Source organism: Thalassophryne amazonica, chromosome 19, assembly GCF_902500255.1.
Source record: "Thalassophryne amazonica chromosome 19, fThaAma1.1, whole genome shotgun sequence".
NCBI classification, from domain to species: domain Eukaryota; kingdom Metazoa; phylum Chordata; class Actinopteri; order Batrachoidiformes; family Batrachoididae; genus Thalassophryne; species Thalassophryne amazonica.
This window is the reverse complement of record NC_047121.1, coordinates 38038834-38058290: the sequence shown is the minus strand read 5'-3', so window position 1 is coordinate 38058290 and position 19457 is coordinate 38038834. Positions and strand designations below refer to the sequence as shown.

Below are 19457 nucleotides of genomic sequence, written 5' to 3'. Positions count from 1 at the left end.
ACCACCGGCAAGATGCATTCAAACAAATAGGAAAACAATTATTCACTTAGAAAAATACATACTGTATTCAAAACAAAGATGACGACACAGAGCAAAAATATTAACTGAAAAAACATTCTGGGTTTTTATATCAAAAACAAACAGTGCTGAAACATAAATAACAATGATTTTAAACACAATGACATAAGAAGTTAAAAGTATATAGATAAACATAAAACTGTACAAAACAGTTAACCTTGTGGTCTTTCCCTCTATATATTCAGGTGATCCCACCCAAATTTCTTTGGTTTCTATGGAAACATTTAAGACACAAACTGAGCACAGCACATGCAAAAACAAAAAGTCATTCACTTCTAAATAATATGGCTTCATACAATATCTGAATGCAGCTGATGCAATGAACAGTTACACCTTTGATCAGCTTCTGCATAGTTTCAGTTTTGAACAAACAACAAAAACACTATTTAGAATGAAACATAAAAATGCATTTATCCTTTTGTGCAAGCAGCTGCATAGACAGCACCAACGCTTTGCATTTAAAAATAAAAAACCCACACAGTACATACCACACATTAAACATACATACACATACATGATATATAAATAAACACAACAGCCAACACATCAGTTTTAGTGCCACAGTAATACTACTCTTACTGCAGCCTGGGAAATAAAACATAATGCTGTAAAAAAAGTCTTGACTCCTCTCGATTACTTCTATTTTTGTGTATCTCTCAAACTACAACCCCTGGCAAAAATTATGGAATCACCGGCCTCAGAGGATGTTCATTCAGTTGTTTAATTTTGTAGAAAAAAAAGCAGATCACAGACATGACACAAAACTAAAGTCATTTCAAATGGCAACTTTCTGGCTTTAAGAAACACTATAAGAAATCAAGAAAAAAAGATTGTGGCAGTCAGTAACGGTTATTTTTTTAGACCAAGCAGAGGAAAAAAATATGGAATCACTCAATTCTGAGGAAAAATTTATGGAATCACCCTGTAAATTTTCATCCCCCAATTTAACACCTGCACCAAACAGATCTGCTCATTGACATTGACCCTATGTGTCTTTTTGCAAGGAATGTTTTTGCAGTTTTTGCTCTATGGCAAGATGCATTATCATCTTGAAAAATGATTTCATCATCCCCAAACATCCTTTCAATTGTCCAAAATATCAACATAAACTTGTGCATTTATTGATGATGTAATGACAGCCATCTCCCCAGTGCCTTTAACTGACATGCAGCCCCATATCATCAATGACTGTGGAAATTTACATGTTCTCTTCAGGCAGTCATCTTTATAAATCTCATTGGAAAGGCACCAAACAAAAGTTCCAGCATCATCACCTTGCTCAATGCAGATTCGAGATTCATCACTGAATATGACTTTCATCCAGTCATCCACAGTCCACAATTGCTTTTCCTTAGCCCATTGTAACCTTGTTTTTTTCTGTTTAGGTGTTAATGATGCCTTTCGTTTAGCTTTTCTGTATGTAAATCCCATTTCCTTTAGGCGGTTTCTTACAGTTCGGTCACAGACGTTGACTCCAGTCTCCTCCCATTCGTTCCTCATTTGTTTTGTTGTACATTTTTCGATTTTTGAGACATATTGCTTTAAGTTTTCTGTCTTGACGCTTTGATGTCTTCCTTGGTCTACCAGTATGTTTGCCTTTAACAACCTTCCCATGTTGTTTGTATTTGGTCCAGAGTTTAGACACAGCTGACTGTGAACAACCAACATCTTTTGCAACATTGCATGATGATTTACTCTTTTAAGAGTTTGATAATCCTCTACTTTGTTTCAATTGACATCTCTCGTGTTGGAGCCATGATTCATGTCAGTCCACTTGGTGCAACAGCTCTCCAAGGTGTGTTCACTCCTTTTTAGATGCAGACTAACGAGCAGATCTGATATGATGCAGGTGTTAGTTTTGGGGATTGAAAATTTACAGGGTGATTCCATAATTTTTTCCTCAGAATTGAGTGATTCCATATTTTTTTCCTCTGCTTGGTCTAAAAAAAGTAACCGTTACTGACTGCCACAATCTTTTTTCTTGATTTCTTATAGTGTTTCTTAAAGCCAGAAAGTTGCCATTTGAAATGACTTTAGTTTTGTGTCATGTCTGTGATCTGCTTTTTTTCTACAAAATTAAACAACTAAATGAACATCCTCCGAGGCTGGTGATTCCATAATATTTGCCAGGGGTTGTAAATTGTTTAAGATATTGAAACAAAAGTTAACATAAATTCAAAAGCAACATGAGTGAACACAAACTAGTAGTAAAGTATCATTTAGGCAAAAAGGCAAAAAGCGTTATCAAACGTGTATCCTGCAAACTATATCTCAACAAGGTTCAGTTGAGGACTTCGATGAGGCCACTTAAAAATTTTACTCATTCTATTGGGTCATGTGGCCTTATTCTTATGCACAGACTACCACCATCACATGGCATTTTTTCCTCAATTGATGTCATTGTTGAGTGATGAAGAGTGAACTCAACTAAGGTGAACACCTTGCAGTTCCTTACATGGTAAAGCCCCTTTCACATCGGGCCAACTTAGTTTCGTAATGCGGCGTACCGACTATGACAAGCTTATGCAGCTCTACGTAGCAATACGCTGAGGGAAGGCAAAGGGGTCCGCAAAATGGACACAAAAATTTTAATGTTTAATCGTATATTAAGTCTACACAACACTCCGCTACTGTATGTAAATGTACACAACACTGCGCTACTGTACAACAAGTCTCCGCAATTGTACACAATCCTACGCCAGGGTGAAAAAATCCTATTTATTTATTTTTATCAGTACATACCTGCATTGCTAGATTTTATTCATCCAGTTGGACTTTGCTGGCAGTGAAGCTTCAAAATCACGGAAGAAGCGGGCCGGCCAAGCTTCCACATCCAAGCTTGGCGAGATCATCAGCGAGAGGACATGTCCATGTCCACTCCTCATGGACCGATAGCCAGTGAGAGGACATGTCTATGTCCACTCCTCATGGAATGATCGCCAGCGAGAGGACATGTCCACATCCACGCCTCATGGACGGATTGTGCACACAATCGCCGGGTACAGCATCACAGCGCTTTAACCTCCTCAAATTCTGTCACAATTGGGGCACGTTATATAAAGTCCATAGCTCCTGGAAATAATGTATTCTGACTTTTTCCAATGTATCAAATCCATCTGTGTGTCCAGGCAGTCTGTAAAAACAGCGTCATGGAGCCAAGCTTCTCCCGCCCTGCCCACAACTTTTTTTTTTCTTTTTCCCCCTTCGTGCAACTTACACAGCCATTCCTGTGTACTAGATACGTAACACAATGGAACTCTATGCAGGCCCGGTGTGAAAGGGCCTTAAACCATAATGTTTGTGGAATGAGAGTTCACCTTCACACAGTGTGCTCCTGGATGACACCTTTTTGAGAAATCCATGCTGCTGAAACTGTTCTATATAACTGATGATTTAACTCAACAGGGATAGTAGTAATCATCCTGGGAGTGTGTCATCCACCTGAACCCAGTTATCAGTGAGATTAAGCAGATGTGACAAGTTAGTAACCAAGCCGCAAGTATTCTTTCAAACAGGTACAGGTGGTGCTGGATAACTATTTTTGTAAAAAAAAAACAAAAAACTATTTGAGGTCAGGTTGTCTTTGTTTTATGTTAAATTTAAAGACAGTACTCATCAATTGGGGCAAATAGTTGTTCATGACATTGTAAATGGGAGGGCAGAGGTCTGGGTCAGCTCAGGGTTTTGGACTTTTGGTCTAGCTCAAGGACAATAGTCAGTCAGATGTTTGCTCAAACAGGGACTTGAACCATAATCCTTTACTTGACACTGAGGAATCAACTTGCCCACATCACTGTATCCAATGAGTTCTTTGCCTTCCAACTTGCTACACAGCTGTACTTGAGCTACACCCCTGCAGATAAACAGTGGCTGGAAAGTTTGCAGTGCACATAAATTACAACTCTGTAGTGAAAAACACAGGAACTATCTTTCTTCATGTAGGGGCTGCCTTTTCGGTATGTCACCTTATAAAGCAAACACGTAGCTTACACAAACACAATTACTTTCACTTTTTCCTGCACAAGTAGATACATTCAAGAGTGCAAAATATGGAATTAATGGGGAACTGAACACATCCCAATCACAGGTGAGGGCTAAAGACACAACAGTTCCTTGGAGTTTGGGCATCCATCAAGACAAGTGCCTCAATCTTCCAACTGTGATTTTATTGTCATTTATGACCGGTTCCCTTTATCGACGAACCAGTTTAGCATTTTGAAGTTCTACATGATACTGAGCTAACACAAAATGATGCTCCTTCTGGTATTAATCTCAGGCAGACTGTAAAATGAAGTAGAAGAAATGATGGATTATGTAGTTGAGAATTCATTTTTGACTTCCATAGAACAGGTAGCCCAATGGAGTACAAGTTACACTACCAATAATGTTAACCCTGGCTTCAACTCTAACTCACTTTACCTGTCTTCGATGTCTTTGGACAAGACATTTAAGCTGCATTGTTTTAGTCCTCCCAGTTGTACTGTCCTTAGCTGTGGAAGTAACCTTCAATGGACTGGCATCTTGGCCAGCCTCATGCTACAATATTTTGGTAAAAGTACCAGCACCAATGGGCCTCAGGGCCTGTGTAAGATTTGCCTTCACCAGTGTTAACTTTGACAACATATTTAGTACCATATTTTCCAGAGTATAAATCAAGTTGTTTTTTTTTTTTTTACTAGTTTTGGAGGCCTTGTGACTAATACTCAGGTGCAGCGTATATACTAAAAAAAACATGCATTTCATACTCATAATAATAATAATAATAATAATAATACTTATTGTAACTTTTTCTATGGAACTTTCACAAGAATCAAAGCATTAAACAAAATAAACTCCAACAATAAAGGCCAATAATAAGAAGTACACTACAGCAGTGCACAAAAATGCTAAATGAACAAGCTGATAGTAACAAAAAAACGTGCGATTTATACTCCAGTGTGTCTTATATGCTGGTGTGGCTTATATATGGGTTTTTGCTCTTCAAGAGGCATTTTTTAACAGGTGCTACTTATACTCTGGAAAATACAGTAAAAGTCTTGCCTAAAAACAATCTACAAATTTACTTGACTAAAACTTCATATTTAGCCCACTAAAACAATTCAGATGACTGCTTATTCTTCTCCTGCCTCACCTGAACAAATACAACTGTGTAATGGAGCTGGTACATATCAGTTGAATGTAATTATTAAGAATATGCATCTAATAAATGAATAAGCTATTTTGACCATCTACAATGTTACACTTCCAATGATTCTTTGGTAAAAAAAAAAACAGGCTCACAATGTTAGAAAAGCACCCATATATATAGAGCTACAAATACAAAAATAAATTTTCAATACATAAAAAAATACCCCCACACATACACACAAAACGAAAAAAAAAAGCTGTTTCACCTTTTAAAAAAATTAGATATCAATATAGCAGTGTTCTGTGAATCAAAAATCAAGTAATTATTATTTTGGTGCAAATTAAAAAAAAAAAAACAGAATACTGGAGACTGTTGACGTTTTCACGGCTCATGCGTGTGCGTCCTGTGGATTTACGAACTGAGGAAAACGTTGAGATCAGCGATGACAGCTGCCTGTCTCCGAGCAACAGTGTTTAACAGGCGGGGAGGAAACGATGGAGCTCCAAAGTCCACCTAGAAGACGACAATAATTACAACCATCAAACTAAAGCAAAGCTGAGCATCCCTCTGACAGCCACCTCACACAACGATCCTGTCTGACCTGCAGCAGGTAGATGACCCTGGTGACTTCCCGGCCACCATGTTGAATGGGCTGAAGGACCCAGCAACTGGGCATCATCTCACCTCGGACAGCATCGACGCTGGGACGAGGCAAAGACTCCTCAAACGCAGATTGCATCGCCAACACACATAGACCACCCTGTGGCAGACAATAATAAGACAAAAATGTAAAAAAACGTTGATAAAACAGGTGGTCAATCAGCTGAAAGTGCTGCTGCAATGAGCAGCACTTGAATGGGTGAATGGGTGACAAAACCTACTACCTCTTTTCTGTAATTTGTCTGAAAGTCCAAACTATTCATAAAGTGTTTTCGCAGTGCAAACACACCAGGCAATGCTTCTGTTCGAACCGGACCAAGACTTCTGATCGGGCCAAAATTTGGCATTTTGTTCTGAACTGTGATATGAGGCAGGTTTCACACCTGCTATTTTGGATTGGACTTAACTGAAATGTCCAAAGCAGGAATGTGTGAAAGCACCCTATAACTCAATGTGAAGAGGAAAACTGCTAGCATCCTGTGAGTCTTAAGTTCAAAATACATGCAGCACATTGCCATAAACGTTTTCTACACCTGCCTTCCAACACAAAGTTCCCCAGTCCAAGCCCACAATACACCATCCTCTTTGTACAACTGGAATTACATCAGGAAAGGCATTTGAATTTCCACCGTGAAATTTTTACGAAGGTTTTTCTTGAAATGCTAACTCGACATTATACAAGGACAAGCAAGAGGATCTTCACAACCAGCTGGGTGATTTTGTAGCTGTACTTACCTGTTTGGACTCAGCGCTGATGCAGCAGAAGTCACGAGGTTGGCTGAGGTGGCAGGCGGATGGGTCTGTTAATATGTAGACTAAACAGAAACCCACGGAGACAAAACAGATACAAACAAAATGTAGTTAATCATGGGGTCGGAGGGGGCAACTGAGGCAAAACAGACAATGGTTTAAGCGAACAATTTGGGAAATACACACACGTATACATTAATGAGAGAGAGAGAGAGAGAGAGAGAGAGAGAGAGAGGAGAGAGAGAGAGAGAGAGAGAGAGAGAGAGAGAGAGAGAGAGAGAGAGAGAGAGAGAAATAGCTGACTCAGTTATACAAGTTACAGGAGTAATAAAGTACCCTAAATACTACAGTAAATACCACATTGTGCAGGTGTGTGCATTGAGCTGGTCATGCAATAAGCTTGTCAATGACGAATGAGACTGTATATTTCTGCAGTACACACAGCTTATGGATACAAATGCATCTGTGGAAGTTCAACCAAAACGGATCTCTGCAATAAAAACCTCAAATTAATAAATCCCATGAAAATATTCAGCGATATCCCCATTAATGATACATTCATGAATGGTATGCAGATTTGAAATGTCACATGTCAATCATCAGATGACTAACAGTTGTCTGGGATTTCAGAGTTTGTTCCCAAATTCTTTCTACAGGTATAAACAAAAATAACTGGAAATCAATGCTTTAATTCTTAAGTATTTTCTCAGCACAGACCTTTGCATTAATTATATGCCTGTAATCCAGCACGATATGTAGGTCATACTAACCCAGCTGAGTGCTGTCATCTAGTGGTCGTGTCCAGACAGAACGGACTGATGGGTGGTACATGTAGATCTTGGACATTTGGCTGAGCAAGGTCCACAGGCAGTCCAAAGGTCTGTCCAGCTCCCCGGCCCCAAGAAACGCGTGCACAGACGGGCTGGAAGAGGACTTATAGTATGCTTGAATACCTCGTTCTTCTCCCTGATACCTTAAAAAAGGAGAGAGAGAATATGAAGCATTTACCTTGAAGATGAAACATTAAAAAGTAGATCAAGTGGTTCAGGGTTGATATAACTGTATATGGTTATGTTTTGGATGAGTTTAATTGCACTCACCTCCAGCCTGCTGTGGCTTTGCCCATTACCAAGTTGCTCAAATCACCAGAGGAAGCAAGTTGCACCTGAGGATAATAGATCTCATAATTAAACCCCAAACAAATGTCAAAAAGGACTGTTGTGGTGCACAGTTCAGAAAGGTCACATTTAACAGTATTTGTCTTGGCTGGATGTTTCTCCTGAAAAAACGAGAAATATTCTCATACTTGAACAGTATTTCATGAAAATCTACTCCTGGGTAATCAGATTTACCTCACCCAGCGCTTGACCGAGGAGAGCGGATGTAGTGTTGTGACAGGCTGTGGCTATAGAAGAGGAGGAGCCAATGGAGGCGGTGCGCCCACGTAAATTGGGGGATGATGGAGATGAGGTCATCAAGGGCTCAAATCCTGTTACAGGAAGTTCAAGCTGGACATCTACAGAACATGAATGTTAATAAAGTACAGATCATTAGAGGAGGAAACAGTGAGCCAACGGTCAATCAAAGTCCAATTCTCACCCTGGGCACACAACGAGGCTCTCTGCATATTAATGCTCTGAGAACCACATACAGAAGGAAGTGTCCTGTCCTTCAGCCCATCATCCTGGAACCCTGTATTCTGAACCAAAATAGCAACATTGATACATTTAGCCTCTGTACTGTTCAATGTAAAAGCAACATTGGAAACATAAAAAAAAAAAAAAAAGATATTTAATGTAAAATTTTATGTGGATCTGCACATTTGCTCAAACTTGCAACTGAAAACCTTTTGAGAAACACATCAAAACAATATCACTCAAATAATCAGCACATACAGTGCATCCGCAAAGTATTCACAGTGCTTCACTTTTCCCACATTTTGCTATGTTACAGCCTTATTCCAAAATAGATGAAATTAATTTTTTTCTCAAAATTCTACACACAACACCCCATAATGACAATGTGAAATAAGTTTGTTTTTTGTTAGATTTTTTGCAAAATGATTAAGAATAAAAAAAACTAAGAATCCACATGTATATAAGTATTCACAGTCTTTGTCATGAAGCTGAAAATTGAGCTCAGGTGTATCTGGTTTTCACTGATCATCCTTGAGATTGGAGTCCACCTGGGGTAAATTCTGTTGATTGGATATGATTTGGAAAGGCACACACCTGTCTACATATAAGGTCCCACAGTTGACCGTGTATGTCAGAGCACAAACCAAGCATGAAGTCAAAGGAATTGTCTGTAGACCTCTGAGACAGGATTGAGTCGAGGCACAAATCTGGGGAAGGGTACAGAAACATTTCTGCTGCTTTGAAGGTCCCAATGAGCACAGTGACCTCCACAATCTGTAAATGGAAGAAGTTTGGATCCACCAGGACTCTTCCTAGACCTGGCTGCACAACTAAGCTGAGCGATCAAGGGAAAAAGGCTTTCAACAGGGAGGTGACCAAGAACCTGATGATCACTCTGTCAGAGCTCCAGTATTCCTCTGTGGAGAGAGGACAACCTTCCAGAAGGACAACCATCTCTGCAGCAATCCACCAATCAGGCCTGTATGATAGAGTGGTCAGACAGAAGCCACTCATTAGTAAAAGGCACATGGCAGCCCACCTGGAGTTTGACAAAAGGCACCTGAAGGACTCTCAGACCATGAGAAACAAAATTCTCTGGTCTGATGAGATAAAGATTGAACTCTTTGGTGTGAATGTCATGCATCATGTTTGGAGGAAACCAGACACCATCCCTACAGTGAAGCATGGTGGTGGCAGCATCATGCTGTGGGGATGTTTTTCAGCAGCAGGAACTGGGAGACTCGTAGGAATTGAGGGAAAGATGAATGCAGCAATGTACAGAGACATGCTGGATGAAAACCTGCATCACAACACTCTTGATCTCAGACTGGGGAGACGGTTCAGCTTTCAGCAGGACAATGACCCTAAACACACAACCAAGATATCAAAGGAGTGGCTTCTGGACAACTCTGTGAATGGCCTTGAGTGGCCCAGCCAGAGCCCAGACCTGAATCTGATTAAACATCTCTGGAGAGATCTGAAAATGGCGGTGCACCGACACCCCCGATCCAACCTGATGGAGCTTGAGAGGTGCTCCAAAGAGGAATGGACAAAACTGCCCAAAGATAGATGCACCAAGCTTGTGGCATCATATTCAAGAAGACTTGAGACTGTAATTGCTGCCAAAGGTGCATCAACAAAGTATTGAGCAATGGGCGTGAATACTTATGTACACGTAATATCTTATTTATTTTTAATAAATTTTCTAAAATTTCAAAAAAACAAACAAAACCTTTTTCTTGTTGTCATTATGGGTGTTGTGAGTAGAAATTTGAGGGTAAAAATAAATTTACTCCATTTTGGAATAAGGCTGTAACATAACAAAACGTGGAAAAAGTGAAACTCTGTGAATACTTTCCGAATACACTGTATGTTGCTAAATCTAAATGATGAAATATGTCCTGTTATGTTTGACGGCAGGATACCAACCTGCCCCGTGAGACTTGGTCTGTTACTGGGTTGCATTTGTGCCGTGTTGCCACTGTTGTACCCTGAAGTTGGCCCAGAGGAAAGGCTCAGGCTGGATCCTGTGCACAACGTGCTGCTGCTGATTCTCGTCCAGTGCCTCAGATCATCCTGCTCCACACATGAAAATTGAATATTGTAAAATTTCTGAGAGGTTGCAGCAGTCTAAATAAAGTAAAACTAATATCTTTCATCAAACAATCACATTTAAATGTCAATGACAATAAACCTATAACAATCAAGGGCAGCAAGATATCGTGTTTTGGGGGGTTGGCAGTGGGACTGGTACCTCAGCCTCCATAAAAAAAAAACTTACAAAGTTAAAAGTTGAAAAAAGGAATATTCTTGTTTCCAGTGGTGTCACAGCTAACCAAAAAGTTAGCTTCGATAACCATTAATCCGATAACTGAAAAGTTATTTTTTTTATGACGCTAAACCGATAAACTGCTAAAAATGTATCTTTATTACAGATAACTGATAACCGATCATTTTTAGTATTGATTTTTACAGATTAAACTGTTGGCTTCTGATAAACCAGTTTCACTTTCACTTTTCGCTGCTGGGTAAATTCAAGGATCACAAACACATAAGAACGCACGAATGTTTGTGCACCCTCTGGAAAACAATCTGCGACCAAATGAATGAATAAAAAAAACCCCAAACACTGTCAGAATCTTTCGAAAGCAATAAAACACAGTATTAGAAGTCACAGTTTATCTCGGTATTATATACACCGTCATTTACGTACAAACTAAAAACCTGCTGCTTTTTTCACACGAAAAACAACCGAAACACGTCCATTAATGCATTGATTGGCAGAGTAAAAGACATATAAATCTTACCTGTTAGTTTCAGTGGGATTCATCTGAATAAATAATCCACATAAAGCGTGCTTTTCTAAAAAAAAAAAAATCCAAAACAGTGTCTAAACAGTGACGAAACGTTCTCTGTGCCGTGAGAGCTCCTCTCCCCCAAGTCTTGGTGATTAAATTATACCGTCAGCCACAACATCCAAAGTGAACCTGAACTACACGACCCACAATGCTCCATGCGTCAACCGGCCAATCACGTTTTGTGCTTAATGATGATGTCATCAGTAAGCAACAAGCAGCCAGACTGCTACAAACACACAACAGACAGACTAAAATGTTTGATTTTAGGGTTAACAAATGTTATTGACTGTTAAAATCTGCTCACTTTACCAGCAAAAAAATGTTATCGGACTGAAAGTTATCATTAAGATAACTGGTCCGATCCATTACCAAAAACATTAGCTTTGATAATTATCTGTTATCAGATTAGCTAAACTGTGCCCACCACTGCTTGTTTCCATTCTCCATGCGAGTAACTCTGCAGCTACCTTCCATGGGAAGGCCCAGAGGCCCATCATTGCTGATGTTTAGCCCCAGTTCTCGTAGCATACACTGGATGATAGTCTACAACTCCACTTAGATAATACAGTACGCCAGTCTGACAAAGTTGCTTACCCAGCTAAGACTGGTACCCTTTTATAGCTGGGTGGACTGGGACAATGCAGATGAAGTATCTTGCTCAAGACAACAATTAGGCAGTGTGACAAGGAAGCAAACCCAGGTCTATATATTCAAAACCCAACTCCATATCCCACTGATCTACCTTCTTGCAAAAAGGCCACAATTTTAAGATGGATAAGAACTAAAATTTTTATGATATAAGACCTTAACTTCCTGAGCCAGGGCCTGCTGCTGAAGCCTCCTCTTCTCCTGCTCCGTCCTCTCTCGCAGTCGTTCCCGGGCCTTTGCGATCTCTGTCCTGGCTTCTTCACGGGCCCGCCCATAGTCACGTAACAGCAGCTCAATATCAGACGGGTACTGATCACCTGCTCTTGAAGGCTCTGCTTTCCTGTTGTAGAGATAAATCAGTGTCATTTCAAGAGTCAAAACATGAAAAAAAAAAGCAGTAATTAAAAAAAAAAATATGGTAAACAATACTCTCTAAGCTCTGTGGTCGGATCTTTAGGAAGTCTGGCATCATACCTGGTGTTGTCTACCACTGCTTGGTGTAGCTGCTGGATGTGCTCCTTATGCCGGTTAGGCACAGCAGACACCTTGGAAGAGGGAACGGTCTCCTGAGGAGAGCTGCACGGATGTCTTCTGGGACTCAGACTACGAGCTCTCCGACAAGACTGAAGACGTTCCTCCCTCTCCTGCCTTAAACCCTCAATACTCCTGCGGTGTCTGACACACAAAAAAAGTTTACATACACAATCAATGATGTAAAAAAAGAAGAGTCAAAGTTTCAAACATAAAGATTCGCTCAACGAGAGAATTTTATTTTAAATTTACAATGTTTCGGCAAACATTCTGACAATACATTAAAAAAAGTCAGAATATCTCAATAATATTACAAAAAAATACAGCGCCCTTACCTGTCGTACAGTTGCTGTTTGGTAGGAACAGAGGTTGGTGGCTCAGACTCTTCTTTGGCCTTCGGGGACATAATCTTTAGCAGCGTATCCGTCTCTCCCAGGGTGTAGTGTAGCTTCGCCTCCGTCAGCTCCACAGTCAGTGGCGTTGAGTTCATGCTGAGGCTGACTGTGGCCATCACCTGTTCTCGCTCTCGCCGCAGCTTCTCTATCGCTCTTGCTCTTCTGTCGCTCTTCGCCACCGACTCCACATACGATCCCCAACTCTCCACCTCCTCCCACTCTGCGCAGTTTCGACTCTTGTTGCGGTTATTGGAGAGATAAGCGGGCAGCTTGTTGCAGAAACTACAGTGCACTGATGGTTGCTGAGTGATACCGGACCAATTGCTGAACTTGTTGTGCATTGGCAGGTCCTCTGGGACTCTTTGGCGGTCTTTGTTTTGGGGCACATCAGCAACAGGTTTGATGTTCACGAGGACATCTGTGTCACACTCGCTGGGTGCCAGTGGCACAGCGTCATCCTTGTGAACGAGAACAGTCCTGTCACTGACCACAGATGGGTTGTATGCATCAACACAATACTCTAAAGTATCAACTGTACTACTTTGTTGATACACCATTAGTTGAGCTGCGTGACCTGGTATTTCGCCATGTAAAGGCTTAGCCAGATGTTTGCATGAATCACCACGTTTAATTGTCAGAGAGGTGGGGTTCTGTGCATTCAAACAATTTGGACAAGCGGAACTATCTAACTGATGATTCTGCAGAGAAGTCACCTGAAATTTGGAAGAGGGGCGGGGTTTGTTTTCACAGGGAACATGCCTCCTGTTACTGTGTGCATATTCATCCAGTGATGAACTTAATCTTGTAGAGCAACAATCAGATCCTTTAGAACTGGAACAACTCACTTCTTCACTCACCTTCACAAGTGATGTGGAATCAGCTGGAAAAACAGCACAATCCGGTCTTTGCATTTGGTCTGAAATGCATTTGGTCGCAGATTGTTTTCCAGAGGGTGCACAAACATTGTCCTTATTTAAATCCTGATAGTTTGGAGGACAGGCTGTGGATTGCATTCCCTTTTGCTTAACTTGTGCTCTTGTTGCGACCGTGAGAATGGGAGATGATGCACGGTCTGTGTATATTGCTTGTTTCTTTGAACAAGTCGATGGGTCATTTATTTTAAATGGGGTGCACTTTTCCTGGTAGCCACTTTCTGATGATCTGTGAGTGAGTTCAGATATCGCAACACCTTTGTGCCACAGTGCCTCGGGCAGGCTTTCCTTTGAGCTTTGAGAACAAACGGCTCTTACGCGTTTCTGACATTCAGCTGCTGTCTTCACAGCACCTGTTTGGAGACAGCAACTCTCTGATTGGAGGGAAGACCTCTCTGTCAGGGGAGAAATGTTAAGCTGCAGGTCAGGTGTGCTTGGTAAGTTTTCATCTAAGATAGCTGTACTTTTCTCCGTACAATACGCAATCTTGTCTTTAGTTACACTGACAACCTCAGAACCAATTACTTTGACTATCACGTTGACTTTGTGAGTCTGTAACCTTTCGCTGTGAGCTGTTTGATGAACAGTGACCTCCTGTGTTGGTGCTGAAGGCCTTTCTGTCTGGATGCCAACATCTACCGCTGTTTGAGTTGAGCAGTCCCTCTGAGACTCCTCTTTTGATTCGCGATAAGAAACGCTAATGTTTGACAAGCTCACATTCCTCCCTGGACCAGGCTTTAAGACCTTGCCTGTTCTCATTCCCTGGACATCCCCCAGCAGGTCAGAAGTGCTGTCAATGAGCTTGGAAAGGTGAGCGGACATGCTTTCCAAACTAGCCCATGTGGGAGATTCTTTAATGTTCACTTTATTCTTCTGTGTGTCAGGCCCTTGTGTGCTGCTGCTCCTTTTGTGGTGATCATTCCTCTTCAGAACACTACGATTGTTCACATTAACAACAAGATTTGTCTGCTGGCCACTTTCGGTTTGTGTTCCAAGTTCACATTTCCTTCTGTTTTGGGTTTGTTTTTTGCTTGCCTCACACTCTTGTTCAGATGAGCAAACCAACATGATTTCATCTGCCTGACTGGAGGTATTGCCAGAAACACCATTGCTCTTCACAGTCAGATCTGCTCGATGGCTGTGAACAAAGGTCATCTGCTGACATCTGGCAGTCACCCATTCTTTATAATCCTCGATACTGCTAAGGGTACTGGAGAGGCCCTTGTTGTTGGCATACGTACTGAGATGGGAATTGAAAGGAATGTTCTGGTTGTTCAAACCGTTGTCAACGCTACAACATCTTGTCATTTGCTTGTCAGTGCTGTTTAAAAGTGGAGATTTACAGGATAGATCAGTCGCACTTCCAAATAAGGGGTTTTTATGGCAATGCTGATTTGTGTCATCACCTTGCCGCTGGCGAACAAAAGGGTTGATGTCACTTGAGGCGAAATGGATACCGGAGTCCTGACACTTGTGCATTTGTGGTGGATCACTTTTCCTAGAACATGAAGTCATTTTTGGCTTAGTTGCCTTTTCTGACATTGTTTGAGGAGATAAAGAGTGTCTTCTGTGGCTGTAATCTTTGATAACGCTACCCAGTTCCACATTTTTACCTGAGAATTCAGAGCAGCAAGTCTCCAGTTTATATTTGCCAGCTGAACTTGAAGTGGAAACATCTGCATCATCGCTTCTAGACTGTTTGACATCTTGTTTGCCATTAGTCTGCGTTCCAAGATTTAGCCATGCAGATGATGGCCTGCTGCAGTGCACTCTGCTGGTTAAATCCTCCTCCTCATCAGAATAAGAGCAGTCAGAGGAAGAGGTAGGACAAATCTGGATCTTAGACCTTTTTAACCTCTTAGACTTCCCCTTTTTAAGCAAATGAGCAGAATTATCATCTTTAAAATGAAATGTGTTCATGTCATACTCGTTGGATGGACATTTCACATCTGTGCCAGAAGTTTCACGTTGTACTTCATGGAGAGGTTGCACAGAACCAGAAATACCAGACGATTGATTGATCAATGTCCCAGAGTAACATATGTTTCTAAACTTGTTGTCAGTTTGACTGTACTTATGGAATTTGCATTGTGAACTGATTGGAACTGGGCATTTGCCGCAACTCATACTGATGGCACAGGTCTGAGCTGACTGATCTGAATGGGTCTGCTGACTCTTCATCCTGCACTGATCTTGTCCTGTGGTACAAGGTTTGGGTGTTGACATAATGATTCCCATTTCACTCCTTCCATCGTGTCCAGGAGTGACATCAATGTTGAACTGACTGATGGCTGATTTCATGTCTTCAGATATTTGAGGGCTACACTGAAAAAAAATTGAAATTGTGTTTGATGAGTTTTGTTTGGAAGAAAGATCCTCATCTTCAAAATTGGGCGTGGCTTCCATATTGACACCTTTTACATAATTGGACACTGTATTTACTTTTGTGTCACTGCTGATGGCAGGTATGTTCTGGGGGATTTGGGAAAGGTGTTCGCAAACAGGATTAAAAGCAGGGGCATTAGAGCAGCTCCCATTCGAGCAAGTATCTGGGCTGGAAGGATTAAGATGGCATATTAATCTTTGTTTAAATTCCTCATTCATTTGTTTAAATAAATCATCTTTCTCTGAAGGACTCCCTTTACACGACAAGCTATTTGGTTCAACAGCAGGGGTGTCTTCAGATTGTCCACGCCTATTTAACGTCACATTTGTTTGGATATCTTTGTTCAAGGACTTTTGAGGAACGTGACTGTTTGTAGGTTTGTTTAATAACTTATCAAAAAAATTGATGATGGTCAAGTCCTGGTTGATTTTCTGTGTTATTTCAGTTGAGTTATACAAAATGTTCTCATGGCTGCTGCTTATTTCTGGTATGTTTAATGGCGCATGAAGACTTCTGCACAATGAGTTGCCACTTGTAACCCCGTGCATTGAAGGATGTACACTGAGGGTTACTTCTCCTTTTATTGAATCACTTTGTTTTCTTTTCAGTTTGTGTTCTGCGCTGTCATCAGTACAACTAAAATAGCACACAGATGAGATATTTTGTTTGTTTGACGCCAGTGTACTCTGGCTTTGACTCCTGCTCTTCATCTCATTGTCTCCTCCCCTCAGTGATACGTTTGTGTGGTCTTTCACCACTTCTGAAATTCTCAAGTCGATGGCACTACATGTATCATTGCACCGGGAAATGCATTTGTTCTCCGTGTGGTTCACACTCTGACAATATTCTACAACTACATCTTTTCTTCTTGCAGCTTTTTGTTCAGTTTCTTTCTTCCCTCCCACAGACGTATCATCCTGACAACAGATGTAACCACTTTTAAGCTCGCATTCAGAGTCTTCTAAGATCTGACAAATCTGTCCACGTTTCTTGCACACAAAATCAGAAATTGGCAGTGTTATCCCTGCCACTGTATCTTCTTTTACATTGCCACTGGCACAAACAGAATCAAATCTGTGGCTGTCACCCTCCATAGCAACCTCCCATTTCGAGTCACATTTGTTATTTTTGTCATCAGGCAAACTATTTTCCTGGCTTCCACCTGACGCATTGCAGGATAACAAATCTTTACTCCTTTTTGGAATTTTCAAGCTGCCAATGAAGTCATCCTGCTGCTCTTTGTTCCGCTTTCTGGAATTTTTACAAGAAGACTTAACAAGTTCCTGCTGTACTGCGACGTACTCTTCACTGCCTTTGGTTTCATTGGTCTTCACTCTTCTACAAGATATGTCTTTGGTAACCTCAAACTTACAGTTCTGTATAGCTTTCGACATCTGTGTTGCATTATTTAGGTTGCATAGAGAACTTTCCTTTGTGGATGCTTTGAAAGCATCTTCAGTGTTGTTAGGCTTCTTCAGTTCTTGAACTTGGGTAGTCAGTGGTTTGTTGTGGATTGTCGATAAACGCGTTATTGATGGGGAAGACATTTCGGTGTCAGAGGACAGAGTAGTGTCAGCAGCTGCCATATCAGACACACCTCCAAACACCTGAAGTGATTCTGAAGTTGTTTGCTTGATGTTGTGAATCTCAGTGGATGACATAGAAGCTGTTTGACTTGAAATGAGTGAAGATGTTGAACACATGTCAGTGTTGTGCTCTGGAGTATCTTTAAGTGTCCTCACAGTTTCCGACTGCCCAACTACTTGCTCTACACAACACCTTATATTATTCTGATTATATGACAGAGAGTCTTCTGGCAGCATTAGAATCTGAAGATCTTGACCTTTTGAAGTCTTGAGGCTCTGTCCCTGCACTGTCACATTTACACAGTGAGTGCTGGTGGCTGTAGAGCTATACACACTAGATCTGCTCTGAGATTCTGATTGGATCATAGTGACTGGACTTGGACAGCTGCTGCTGCTATTCTCTCCACCTGAGAACACTGCTGCTCTTTTCAAAGGTGCAGAATCCCTGAGACTATCTGCTATGTCAATGGAAGACCAGTCATTAGTGAGCGCCAGTGAGTTTTCTGGTTCTTGTGTGCTACGGCTGCTAACAGAGGACGGTCTGCACGTCAAACTGGCCTTGTGTGTGCCGTCTCTACCTCTGGAATCTGTTGCAAATGGATTGTAGGAAGTTGGATTCCTTCTGGCACCGTCTTTAATCAGTTTGGATTTTGAGGACCCAAGCTGGCTCCAATATTCCTCTGCTGAGACTGAGAGAGGTTTCTTACAGCTGTCCCATTCTAAAACAGGGCTGATACCTGCAAACCTAGTATTTACTGCAGATGAATGGGAAGAGTCTTTTACAAGTGAAGACACCGGTACCACGGTCTGGCTAAGTGTCTTCTCAGAAGAGCTCTCCACAGCCAGTGAGTCTTTACTCATCTGACTGTCTTCACTCTCTGCATCACTCTGAGCTGCTTCCTCATGTCTCAGCTGCTCTGCCAGCACTGTGGCATAAGCAGAGGATAGGGAGTCAAGAGAAAAAATGCTATCACAGTCTGATGTTACTACATTATTCTCTGCCTCCTCTTCTCCATCGTCTTCTTCCCATCTGACCAATCCTTGCTGCTTATTAACCCACCTGCTGGTCTTGTTCATTAGAGCCTCTGTACTATGCCACCGTCTCTGCCGAATGACATCACATGGAATCTTTTGATCAAGGTCCCCACATGAGACGGTGGTTTTAATGGGTAATTTGCTTAGAATCTTCTTTGTATCATTTAGGCTCTTGTCTCTTTTTTGTTTCCAGTGAAATTTACTTGCTATCCTCCCCAAAGATTTGGATCCTCGTCCTCCTTTAGCACCATCAGATGGTTTTCTGAACAGTTTGGACAATGCTGATTTTATGCTAGGTCCCACAGAATGAGAGATAGCTTTGCTGATGGTTTCTAGTCCTTTGTTAACTACGGGGGACAGGGTTCTCACATTTGTGGAAGAGGCATTCTGCAATATGTGGTTGTTCGTGGTACCTTCTTGTGTGTTTTCTTTGTTATTGGGCTCCAAAGTAGTTCTATGTGGTAACTTCAGTCTAAATGGTGGAGTCTGATATGATCTGTTCTTAAAAGACAAGTCTCGGTTGGTCAGCAAAGGTTTTCGTTCCGGGCACTCTCTGCAAGGCTGAGTTTTGGGTTCCTCTTTCGCAAACTGTCTGACACTTTCAAAGGAACTTACTTTACTTTGGTAAGACTGAGTCTGTCCTGAAAAGTCAATACCAGAACAACTCTGGGTTCTTTCTCTTGGAAGACATTCATCCGACACCCACTTCCTGCAGCCAATGGAATCGGGTGTTGTGGAGGAATTAGAAGTCAGCTCTGTGGACCTGTTTCTCTTCTGGAAATGCCTGGTAGCAAAAGATACGAATGTAAACAATCAAAGACAACTTCAAGCTT

The 19457-nt window shown here is 41.3% G+C and overlaps 1 protein-coding gene across 2 annotated transcripts in view; it reads right to left on the bottom strand.

The window, feature by feature from the left end:
• Positions 1-4088: 4088 nt before the first annotated feature.
• Positions 4089-19457, bottom strand: part of stard9 (StAR-related lipid transfer (START) domain containing 9) — an 85189-nt gene continuing 69820 nt past the window's right edge. Inside the window, exons 22-32 of one of the 2 annotated variants that reach the window (XM_034194851.1) lie at positions 12626-19408; positions 12234-12434; positions 11916-12102; positions 10183-10329; positions 8216-8315; positions 7969-8132; positions 7717-7781; positions 7387-7589; positions 6602-6681; positions 5808-5966; positions 4089-5719 (exon numbers count right to left, since the gene is read on the bottom strand). In XM_034194851.1, the coding sequence (XP_034050742.1) occupies positions 5618-5719; positions 5808-5966; positions 6602-6681; positions 7387-7589; positions 7717-7781; positions 7969-8132; positions 8216-8315; positions 10183-10329; positions 11916-12102; positions 12234-12434; positions 12626-19408 (8191 nt within the window). In that variant the 3' untranslated portion in view covers positions 4089-5617. The remainder of the gene's footprint in view (positions 5720-5807; positions 5967-6601; positions 6682-7386; positions 7590-7716; positions 7782-7968; positions 8133-8215; positions 8316-10182; positions 10330-11915; positions 12103-12233; positions 12435-12625; positions 19409-19457) is intronic. The other variant, XM_034194852.1, reaches the window with a different exon arrangement.